Genomic DNA, 12,354 nt, shown 5'->3' with positions numbered 1-12,354 from the left:
AGTGTCATTATTCCCTACACGCTTTAAAATAATGGTTCTTTATTGGCATCTATGGTTCCAAGAAGAAACTTTAACATATGGAACCTTTCTGATGCACAAAAAGGTTCTCTATAGTGGCAAAAGGTGGACTTCTTCTTCTTCTTCTTTAGATTATTTAAGTTTCTTTTATGAAGTTGCTGAGAAAAACTGTTTTTAAGAGTGTATATTTTGAAAAAACGTTAGGTTGTTGAGGAAGAACGTGATATGGACAAGGGTCAACCAGATTTTTGGAGGCTCTTGTAGGACCAACCCCAAAAGATTTTGGATTAAAAATATAAATGACATCTTGCCTCATCCAACAGCTTTATTAAGTTCCTTAATATAAATAAACTAACACACACTTATTCTCCTCATCTTCACTTAGGTTTTGGTTTCTGAAGTTCATCACCATGCTTGGAATGATTGCTGTTGCCTTCTTTATTCCCACAGAATCCTTTTTGCATGGTGAGCTGATCATATTACATATTATATATAATATATATTATATTTCTGATAAATAATATATAGAGATCCACTGATATCAAAATGCAGACTGATACCAATAAATCCAATAATAACACTACCGTTCAAAAGTGGGGGCGGGGTCAGAATTTGTTTTTGTTTTTTTGACAAAAAAAATTTATTTTGTTTGACAAAAAAAAATGTATGACACTGTAGACTGGATTCATGGCCGCTGTAAATTCAGCTTTTACAGGAATGTTACATTTTTTAAATATATCAAAATAGAAAATCATTTTAAAGTGTTTTAAATAATATTTCACAGTATTACTGTTTTTATGAGAGAATTCTTTCAAAAACGTTCAAAATCTTACTGACCCCAAACTTTTGAACGGCTGTGCATGTTATGGCCAAGGCTATAATTAAGTCATGATCCATTAGAATTCTATACTACTATGTCTACATAATCAAAGATAAAACACTAAAAGCTAAAATAAATCATGTGAAACACAACAAGTGAATTTAGACATCACAACATTATAATGTACAGTATAAAATTTGATATTCATTTGGAATTGTTTGCTAAATATTGCATTTAACAATGTAAATTAAATTAGCTTTAAAGATTCACTTTAAATGAGTGTCACATGATGGTAAAGACAATCTAAATGTAAAAAATAGGGGAGATGAGAATGCACACTTAAATTAACATTGATACCAATAAATCAATCTCTAAATTTGGCAGCCAATTGGCAACCAATACGATACCAATACATTGCGCATCAGAACTGATATGGGAAAAGAAGTATATCGATCAAAACATGGTAAGTGTAGTGAATAGTCTGTAACTAGAGTGATTATGCGCCTAATGTGATTATGTTACAGGCTCATGGCGAGTCTCTGGCCAGTCTGGATAATGTGAATTGCATTTTTTATTTAAATCCACCAGGTGGCATTATAGACACACTGGATATTTTACATTAGCGCACAAAGTGGGGATTCACTCCGTGGGCCTCATTTATGAAAGATAACCTGAACACAATTCTTTGAAAAGAATTTGTGTGCAAACTGTTATATTCAGTTCAGTGGTACATTAACGTACAAATGGTTCTACGTATGATTTTGCTCTTCTCATGATTTATAAATAAAGCCCAGTGTCCCATAAATCTCAGTTCACTGGATTTCAATATCTTATTTTCATTTATTTTCTCCTCTTTTTCCTCTCTCCATGTAGCCTGGCATTATGTTGGAGTAGTGGGAGGCTTTGCTTTTATCCTCATTCAACTCATTCTCATCACTGCTTTCGCTCATACCTGGAATAAAAACTGGTGAGTGAGGAAACTGGGTTCACACAGACAGATGTTCTCTTGAGGCAAACCTGCACTAACCAACAATAACTACTGTAGGAAGACACCCATTACCAGACTATGAAGAACCACATCTGGTTCATGTCTGAGTCACATCTCGCTCTGGAATGATAAAATATCACCCTCTACATTTTTAGAGTTTTAGATAATCTTTGTCCTTTCCTGTTTCTTGCTCCGGTATCTCACTTATTCATATACACACATACAAACACGCATTCAAACTTATCTCCCCGTTTACCCTCTGACTTCCAGCTTTTCCCAGCTGTTTGTGGAGTCTACTTCTAGCCGTTTTCAGGCTGAAAGTCATCTTAAAGGGGTCATATGATGCGATTTCAAGTTTTCCTTTCTCTTTGGAGTGTTACAAGCTGATTACTTAAACACACACACACACACACACACACACATATATATATATATATATATATATATATATAAAAATATATATATTCTTGTCTTGTATTATAATATATAAAAATATGGTCCTCTGGCCTATTGGCGTTGTTTTTTGTATCGAAATCATATTAGTGAAAGATAAGAAATTTAAGTATATCCTCCTGACTACCAGGGAGTTTTAAAAAATGATATTGATATTTTATTCATATGTTATGCTATGTCCTCTGTAGAGAACACCAGGACTTTAAAAAGTCCTGTTTTAAAAAAAATAAAAAGACATGAATAGACATGAAAAGGCAAAAACAGTGGGATTTTTGTTTTAATCAGAAATCAGTTTTCATTTTGTATACCAAACTTTATATAAAGACGATTCTCAACTATGTTATGAAAGATATTTTTAAAAAACATTTTTCTTTATGCAAAATGTGTGTTTTTCCATTATATACAATGTATCTATAAACTGTATAATTTGCATATTAATGTGTTTTTGGGGCAACATAGAACGAACACATAAGTGCAATAATGGGAGTTTTTGGGGCAACATAGAATGAACAAATAAGTGCAATAATGGGAGTAATAATTAGCAAGATTTTCATAATAATATCTCATATTTAATAGGAATATTGATACATAATTTTTTCTCCCAAAATGTGTAATAAACATGCTTTAAGTCCTAGTGTCCTCTACAGTGGACATGTATGAAATCGACATCCTGTTTCATAACAGAAGGTCATATTTTGATTTGAATATTAAATTGTTTATCACATTGATTTAAATAGGATAATCTTGTACCATATTGATATAAAAATACAAAGATTAAGAAAATATATTCCATTCATTGCTATTAACAGCATGAAGTGCATTAAACATTACATTATATTGTCAAGGTTACCCAAACGGGTTTGTGAAGGAACTGCAGGAGGTGTGTGAGTTCAATGAAAAGCTAATAATTAATTAAATCATAAAAATGTTAAATTAAAATCAATCATTTTAAAATCAATCAAAATAATACACGTAGGCCTACTAAAAAAATTATTTTGTTTGTTTACCTGCATGTCATGTGACCATAACCAACAGAGATTCATGAGCATGCAAATGTGATACTTTATTATTAAAATATTTATTATATAAGTCTCAGGGTTACTTCAAGTAAATATATTAGGCGAAAGATGATCTGATAACAAAAAAAGTTTGTGAATTTGTGCATTTTAATGTGTTTGAAAGACACACATCTTCCAAAGACATAGAAATGCATGGGTAAATAACCTCCTGAGTGATAATTCTAATAAAAATTAATTTGTTCATCAGTAGTTAGTTGATGGAAAGTTAAAACACTTCTTAAACCTGAAATTATTTTTGTAAATCCAGTGGTCCACAAAACTGGAAGACTTTCTGAGTGTATATTAGCGGGCTAATTTAGAAAGGAAAATTTAAAAGATGGAAAAGAGGAATTAAGGAGAATCGATCAATGAATTATGAATAATTTATTGCTATTGTGTAAATTATATGTAATCATGTAAAATAATGATCTTTAAAAAAAGCATCATATGACCCCTTTAACACAATGGAATTGTGAATTCTCCTTTTCGATTTAGACATGAGGCGTCATTGATCACACCCCGTCTCTGCCCTGCCTCTCATTCCCAGGTTAACCGGTGCAGCTGCAGGAGGTGTGTGAGTTCAATGAAAAGCTAATAATTAATTAAATCATAAAAATGTTAAATTAAAATCAATCATTTTAAAATCAATCAAAATAATACACGTAGGCCTACTAAAAAAATTATTTTGTTTGTTTACCTGCATGTCATGTGACCATAACCAACAGAGATTCATGAGCATGCAAATGTGATACTTTATTATTAAAATATTTATTATATAAGTCTCAGGGTTACTTCAAGTAAATATATTAGGCGAAAGATGATCTGATAACAAAAAAAGTTTGTGAATTTGTGCATTTTAATGTGTTTGAAAGACACACATCTTCCAAAGACATAGAAATGCATGGGTAAATAACCTCCTGAGTGATAATTCTAATAAAAATTAATTTGTTCATCAGTAGTTAGTTGATGGAAAGTTAAAACACTTCTTAAACCTGAAATTATTTTTGTAAATCCAGTGGTCCACAAAACTGGAAGACTTTCTGAGTGTATATTAGCGGGCTAATTTAGAAAGGAAAATTTAAAAGATGGAAAAGAGGAATTAAGGAGAATCGATCAATGAATTATGAATAATTTATTGCTATTGTGTAAATTATATGTAATCATGTAATCCATAAAAAGTAACTGTAGTCTGATTACAAGTATTTAAAAATGTAATTTAATTTAATTACAAGTACTTAATTTTTGGAATCTGATTACGTAATCCAGATTACATGTATTCAGTTACTGTATATGGTGTTTATATACATATGGGCTCAACACTCACTCTGACAGAGGAACTGGTCACTGGTGATGTTGTGCTGTCTTCAGATCCTCACATTCGACAAATTCAGAATGTTTTTATAGGCTTTTTTAATTTGTCTTTTGCTCTGTTTAATCATTCTGAATGGATCCTTGTATTTATATACAGTCAGGTTAAGGCGACTGGTTTAGTGGTCTGTTGACATCTCCGTGTGGTCCTGTTTGGTATTGCAGCTTGACTTGTAGTTATAGAAAATGCTCTAATGTGAATTTGTTTCCCTCACAGTTTCATAAATCGTGAATTATGAGAATTAAAAAACATTTATCTATCTTGAGAATCATCCTCAAACTTAATCTTGAACTTGGTAAAACAATTTTCTTTATTTAAAATGTTTCAAGTCATAATATTTTTAAATCATAAATCATACCGGGATGTATGCAAACATTTTAGGATGTGGCGCCCTACCTAGAAAATTTTACACCAGTCGCCACGGGACAAACCCCAATTCAGACTACTCTCCCTCCGCTCTTTTCTGCTTGCAAATACTGATTTGTCAAATATTAATATAAAAATGTAGCCCAATTTATTTATTAAAACCAGGTCATGAAGTAATTCCATCCAATGCCAGTATTATAGACAGTTTATTATATACAAGAGTTCCTTAAAAAAAAATAAACAAACTTGATGTGCAGCATCATAAATAGTATTGTTAACTAAACCCCTCAAGCCATTTTGAAGCAGAAAGTCATCTTAACACAATGGAATTGTGAATTCTCTTTTCAATTTAGATGTGAGGCATCACTGAACTCACCCTGCCTCTCATTCCCAGGTTAACCGGTGCAGCTGAGAATAAGAGGTGGTACGTGGCAGTCATGTGTGCTACCCTCTTTTTCTACACCATCGCCACCATGGCCTTCACATTCATGTACAAATACTACACTCACCCAGCTGGATGCCACCTGAACAAAGCCCTGCTAAGGACTAACCTGGCCCTCTGCACCATCATGTCTTTTATTGCGGTCACTCCCTGTGTGCAGCAAAGTTAGTGCTAAATTTTTCATCCGTTTCTGTTCTCTCACCAAAACAATAGTTTAGTAGTTTATATCAGCAGTTTAGATATAAACAAATCAAGAAAAGATAAAGGTTTTGTGGGAATACTCTTGCAACAATTCGACCATAAGGTTCATCTAAATCAAGTATGACTAGTCATTTAAGGTGACAGTTTGTTTTGCTGTCCCTCTCAGAGCAGCCCCGCTCAGGACTCCTGCAGGCTTCCATCGTCAGGTTAAGGCGACTGGTTTAGTGGTCTGTTGACATCTCCGTGTGGTCCTGTTTGGTATTGCAGCTTGACTTGTAGTTATAGAAAATGCTCTAATGTGAATTTGTTTCCCTCACAGTTTCATAAATCGTGAATTATGAGAATTAAAAAACATTTATCTATCTTGAGAATCATCCTCAAACTTAATCTTGAACTTGGTAAAACAATTTTCTCATCTAAATCAAGTATGACTAGTCATTTAAGGTGACAGTTTGTTTTGCTGTCCCTCTCAGAGCAGCCCCGCTCAGGACTCCTGCAGGCTTCCATCATTTGCTGCTATGTCATGTACCTGACCTTCTCTGCTCTATCCAGCTGCCCACCAGAGAAGGGTAAGTCGGAAAGATTGCTTGTCATATGCAGGACTGTTTCAGGTCTTAAGGCATGATACTACAGGTAAAGCCATTGTTGTTTCATGCACTGATAAATTTTAGGATTTTGGGCTATTTTGCTCTCATAACATGTCTTCTTTCAGACTAAGTGGAAAGAAAACATCCTAAATACACTATTTGCGTCAGCAGATTTCAATTACAATGCATCTTTAAAGGCTATTTTCTCGACATAAGTCACTTCAGATGCTGGTTGTTGACAGCATTTTCTGATTTAAGAACAGATATCCAACATCCCCCATTTAAAAACCCTTGACTCTTAATATATCAACAAAATGAAACAAGTATTTTGAACCTTCTGTTCTGGAAATATATGCAAATTAGACTATTTTGCTCTGTTTAATCATTCTGAATGGATCCTTGTATTTATATACAGTCAGGTTAAGGCGACTGGTTTAGTGGTCTGTTGACATCTCCGTGTGGTCCTGTTTGGTATTGCAGCTTGACTTGTAGTTATAGAAAATGCTCTAATGTGAATTTGTTTCCCTCACAGTTTCATAAATCGTGAATTATGAGAATTAAAAAACATTTATCTATCTTGAGAATCATCCTCAAACTTAATCTTGAACTTGGTAAAACAATTTTCTTTATTTAAAATGTTTCAAGTCATAATATTTTTAAATCATAAATCATACCGGGATGTATGCAAACATTTTAGGATGTGGCGCCCTACCTAGAAAATTTTACACCAGTCGCCACGGGACAAACCCCAATTCAGACTACTCTCCCTCCGCTCTTTTCTGCTTGCAAATACTGATTTGTCAAATATTAATATAAAAATGTAGCCCAATTTATTTATTAAAACCAGGTCATGAAGTAATTCCATCCAATGCCAGTATTATAGACAGTTTATTATATACAAGAGTTCCTTAAAAAAAAATAAACAAACTTGATGTGCAGCATCATAAATAGTATTGTTAACTAAACCTATTAAGCTAACTATTTATTAAAAACTGTTTTTGTTCATTTAAATAAAGTTATTTAGGTAACTATTAAAATTGTTTTCGTTGAATAAATAAGGCTAAAATAAAGCAAAACAAAACATGAATATTAAATGGGCATAAGTGTTAAACTTAAAAATTATATGGTATTATATGGCACCATATACTGTATGGTGCATGCTTAACATACGACAGAGATGAAAGAGATTTCCAGAAAGAAAAGCTTTGGTGCCTGAGGTCATAGAAAAGCTATGTAGTATGTAACACAGATGTAGCTAAGGGTGTTTCACGTGGGTATTTGAAATGCAGATGTTATACGGATGGTAAAGTTCAGAGAAGAAGAATTACAGCCGTTGATGTAAAAGGATTGCAGAATAATTCTTTAGGATTTTGGATTTAGTATGATTTACATAATGCCTGATGAAGCGCTTTTGGCTTGAAATATCATGTTTGTAGTGGGATTAATATGGCAGTATTGTTGCTTCTAGAGAAACAGTGTACTGACTTCTTGTGCCTTTTTTTTTCATTTTGGTGAATGGCGCCGTGTGTGTATATGTGTGTTTGTTGTGTCCTGTCTTGTTCCCTAACTATCAGCGGCTTTATAGCCTTTGTTTGCTGCATGACTTCATAAAGGACTGAAGTGCACCCTGAGGCATGCTGGGAGGTTAATCCCATCTCAGAGGAATTCTCTCAGACACATAACACACAGTATCCACAGACCTCTAAAGCATCTCTAAATCAGCAGCAATGGACTCAAGAAATCCTAAATGAAGCGTGTAAATGTGACACTAAATGTAATTAGTCGTTTTCAATTAGCTGTTTTCAAACAACTGAGCATTTGCTGTTAATGGAACAGGAATTTACAGGGCATGATTCTGAAACCCTGAATGATGAGTTTGTGGAAAACGAATCCAGAAACTTAATTCACATAAGGGCAAGATAAATGTGTGATGACTAACACCAGCTTTTGTGTGTTCTTTCAGTGGAGTATCAGGGGGTCAACATGACGGTGTGCTACCCTAAAGTCAGCAGGGATGAGATTCAAAATGAAGGCAATGCTGTGGCCATTATTGGGGCTGCAATCATGTACTGCTGTGTTCTCTTTGCATGGTGAGTAAAAACATATTGAGTTATTAATAATTAGGATATTAATAAAATGGCTAACTGCTGATTATCTCTCACAGCAATGAGGCTTCATACTTAGCTGAGGTCTTTGGACCTTTCTGGATGATAAAGGTTTACCGCTACGAGTTTCAGGTATGTGACTTTCTCAGAATTTCTTATAATTATTTTTGTGATTTGAGCTGTTTAACTCTTAAAGGGACAGTCCACCACCCAAAAAAAAAAAAAAAAAAGGCAATTGAGAGTGGTAAATAGAAAGCTCAAAAATTTGGAGAAGCAAGAGGCTAAAGTAAATGAACAAGCACCTAACGCCCCCCCCCCAAAAAAAAAAAAAAAAAAAAACCCCTGAAATTCTGTCATCATTTACTCGCACTCGTGTAGTTCCAAACCTGTATGAGTTTCTTTCTTCTGTGCACAAAAAAAGGTATTTTGCCCATATAATGGAAGCTAATGGGAACCAAAACTGTTTGGGTACCAACATTTTTCAACATATCTTCTTTTGTGTTTCACAGAAGAAAGAAACTCATACAGGTTTGGAAATACATGAGCGTGAGCAAACTATGACAGAATTTTCATTCTTGGGTGAAATAACCTATTAAAATCACAGAATCATTGTACTTAAATATATTGTCTTTGAATTAACATCTCTGACAATGTCTCTCACTCTGTCCTGAACAGAAAGCCTCCTGTTGCTTCTGCTACCCAGAGGCTGAAGATGGTGAGAATATCACAAGTTCCAATATCCATAGATTTCACAAACATATTAATGTCATTATACTGTATGAGATAGAAGGTATTAACATCTTTGTTTCTGTCCTGTCAGAGGAAGAGTTTGTCATTGATGAGAACAAAGGCTGTCAGAAAGTCATCCACAATGAAAACCAGTGCGTTGCCTACAGCTACTTTTTCTTCCATTTTGTTTTCTTTCTGGCTTCCCTCTACGTAATGATGACCCTCACTAATTGGTTCAGGTCAGTTGTTAAAGTACACCTCTGAACTGTTCTGGAGATAAGAGTAGAAAGCACTGGAACACCCAAGAGTTTTCATATTTAGTCTTATTTACTGTGGATGGAACCATGTGTACAAGCACAGACACACAACTATCTAAACAGAGATGTCATATAAAAATAAAAAAAGGCTGATATATAGGCCTATACACTACTGTTCAAAAGTTTGGTTGGTAAGATTGAAAGTCAAGGCTGCATTTATTTGACAAAAACACAGTAAAACAATAATATTGTGAAATATTATCACATTTAAAATAACTGTTTTCTATTTTAAATTTTAATTTAAAATGTATTCATGTGATGGCAACGAGATAAGAGTAGAAAGCACTGGAACACCCAAGAGTTTTCATATTTAGTCTTATTTACTGTGGATGGAACCATGTGTACAAGCACAGACACACAACTATCTAAACAGAGATGTCATATAAAAATAAAAAAAGGCTGATATATAGGCCTATACACTACTGTTCAAAAGTTTGGTTGGTAAGATTGAAAGTCAAGGCTGCATTTATTTGACAAACACACAGTAAAACAATATTGTGAAATATTATCACATTTAAAATAACTGTTTTCTATTTTAAATTGTAATTTAAAATGTATTCATGTGATGGCAACGCTGAATTTTCAGCAGCCATTACTCCAGTCTTTAAAAAAATTAAAAAGGGATTAAAAACTATTTAATAATTTCTAAATGTTGTGCATTATTGCACTTTTAAATATTGTAGAAGGTGTTAATATTTGTCATCAAAGAAAGTTTACCAGAGAGAAAAATATATATATTGGGGGTCCTTGGGTTGGGTCCAGCACAGCTGCACAGTTTAAAACCTCCTGTTATAGACTTGCCTGAGTCTGAAAAAAAAAATGTTTTAGAGATAAATAGATGAATATTTTTGCTTATATCTTTTTCCTTTTGATAACATCTCTAAAAGATTTTTTTTCTTTTTCAGTTTGATCATTTCAGACAAATGTACAGTGGTATAGAAAATAATCACCCCCTTTAAAATAATCACATTTTGTTGCTTTGTAGCCTGAAGTGAAGACGGACACAGTTTTTGTTTTATCCAGCTGTATTTACTCAGTGCAACTTATAACATCCAAGTGAAAGATAAAAACATCATGTCAAAAAACAAACAAACAGAATCACTAGTTTTTGTTTTATCCAGCTGTATTTACTCAGTGCAACTTATAACATCCAAGTGAAAGATAAAAACATCAACATGTCAAAAAAAAACAAAACAGAATCAGAGTATGAAAAAGGATAATCCCCTAGTGTCAGTATTTTGTTGAACCACCTTTTGCTTTAATTACAGCCTTTAGTCTGTTGGGATTTGTCTCTATTAATTTTGCATATCTAAACTTTGCAATATTTGCCCACTCTTCTTTGCAGAACTGCTCAAGTTCAGTTTAATTTGATCAAGTTCAGTTTCAATTTTAGTCTCATCTGCCTCAGAATCTTCAAGGTGTGTTTTGGCAAAGCTCAGTCTGACTGCATGTAGCTTTTCTTGAGGAGTGGCTTTTTTCTTGCAACCCTCCCATACAAACCACATTTGTGATATTGTTGTCACATGCACACAATGACCACTCTTTGTCATAAATTCCTGCAGCTGCTTCAGAGTTGATGTAGGCCTCTTGGTCGCCTCTCTGACCTGTTTCCTCCGGCTCTTTCATCCAGTTTGGAGGGACGTCCTGATCCAGGGAGGGTCTGTGTTGTACCAAATACCTTCCACTTCTTAATAATAGACTTCACTGTGCTTCTATAGGCATTGATAGAGTCTTTGACATTTATTTGTAACCATCTCCTGACTAGTGCCTGTCTCTTTTCATGCTGAGCTACTCAAAATGACCACAGCTGATCACAGATGGAAGTCAAATAGCTTTTTGTGCCATTAAGGTGATTAGCTACACCTGATTGAGTTTACAAGTCATTTTTAGGAGGGGGTGATCCTTTTGCCAACTCTAACATGTTGGTGTTATATCTTTCACTTGGATGTTATAAGTTGCACAGAGTAAATACAGCTGGATAAAACAAAAACTGTGTCCATCTTCATTTCAGGCTGCAAAGCAACAAAATGTGATTATTTTAAAGGGGGGTGATTCTTTTCTACACCCACTGTACATGAAAGTGAAGCGGGCTCGAATCACAATTTTGATAATACTATTCTGTCTCCCCCAGTTATGAGACTGCTGTGCTGGAGACCACCTTCACCCATGGGAGTTACTCCACATTCTGGGTCAAGCTGTCCTCCTGCTGGGCATGTGTGGTTCTGTATCTGTGGCTCCTCCTGGGTCCCCTGTGCCACTGCCAGTCTGATCACAAACAACCTCGCCGCGCTCGCATCAAGAGACGGGCTGCCTCCCACCGCCACGTTAGCGTTAGCGTGTGAATTACAGACTGTTCAACGGTGTCAAAGACATTGGGGCTGGGTGCAGGTTACTGGAGATTTCCACTGCAAAGGAAATGGGTCACGGTGGATCCACTGAAGAGAAGACGTTAGTTAAATGAACATTGATCCTCCAGATAATCCTGTTAGGATTAAAATCACCAGCACTGTGAATGCAATTCAACATGGGAACAGAAAACGTTAACCATGTTTAAGACTGTACAAGCATACCTTTAGGGGATGTGTAACAATTGCCAAAAGGAACATTAACATTTTCTGGACAAGCTGGATGTCTGTACATTTAGTGTTTTTTTTTTCTAAAATGTAGAATAATTTTTCATTGGCTTACAGCATAGATATATGGAAACTACCTGAAATAGGCTTTTTCCAATTTAATTTAAGCTTTTGTTATATTTATGTATATTAAGTTGGATAAATTATGTGAGCACTGCTTTATTTCATTGATCTGTGGCTTGTACGTATGTATGTATATGTGTATATATGTGTGTGTGTGTGTGTGTGTGTGTGTGTGTGTGTGTGTGTGTGTGTGTGTGTGTGTGTG

General features: G+C 34.5%; 1 protein-coding gene across 1 annotated transcript in view; it reads left to right on the top strand.

Moving 5' to 3' along the window:
* Positions 1 to 12,301, top strand: part of LOC107695356 (serine incorporator 4-like) — a 15,358-nt gene extending 3,057 nt beyond the window's left edge. The window contains exons 4-12 of the mRNA XM_016495235.1: positions 401 to 483; positions 1,712 to 1,805; positions 5,467 to 5,678; positions 6,189 to 6,284; positions 8,266 to 8,392; positions 8,467 to 8,539; positions 9,083 to 9,122; positions 9,228 to 9,375; positions 11,585 to 12,301. Of these exons, the coding sequence (XP_016350721.1) occupies positions 401 to 483; positions 1,712 to 1,805; positions 5,467 to 5,678; positions 6,189 to 6,284; positions 8,266 to 8,392; positions 8,467 to 8,539; positions 9,083 to 9,122; positions 9,228 to 9,375; positions 11,585 to 11,795 (1,084 nt within the window). The 3' untranslated portion in view covers positions 11,796 to 12,301. The remainder of the gene's footprint in view (positions 1 to 400; positions 484 to 1,711; positions 1,806 to 5,466; positions 5,679 to 6,188; positions 6,285 to 8,265; positions 8,393 to 8,466; positions 8,540 to 9,082; positions 9,123 to 9,227; positions 9,376 to 11,584) is intronic.
* Positions 12,302 to 12,354: the final 53 nt, after the last annotated feature.

This window comes from Sinocyclocheilus anshuiensis, unplaced genomic scaffold (genome assembly GCF_001515605.1).
Source record: "Sinocyclocheilus anshuiensis isolate Anshui unplaced genomic scaffold, SAMN03320099.WGS_v1.1 scaffold282, whole genome shotgun sequence".
Taxonomy (NCBI): Eukaryota; Metazoa; Chordata; class Actinopteri; order Cypriniformes; family Cyprinidae; genus Sinocyclocheilus; species Sinocyclocheilus anshuiensis.
This window is presented reverse-complemented; position numbering and strand designations above follow the sequence as displayed.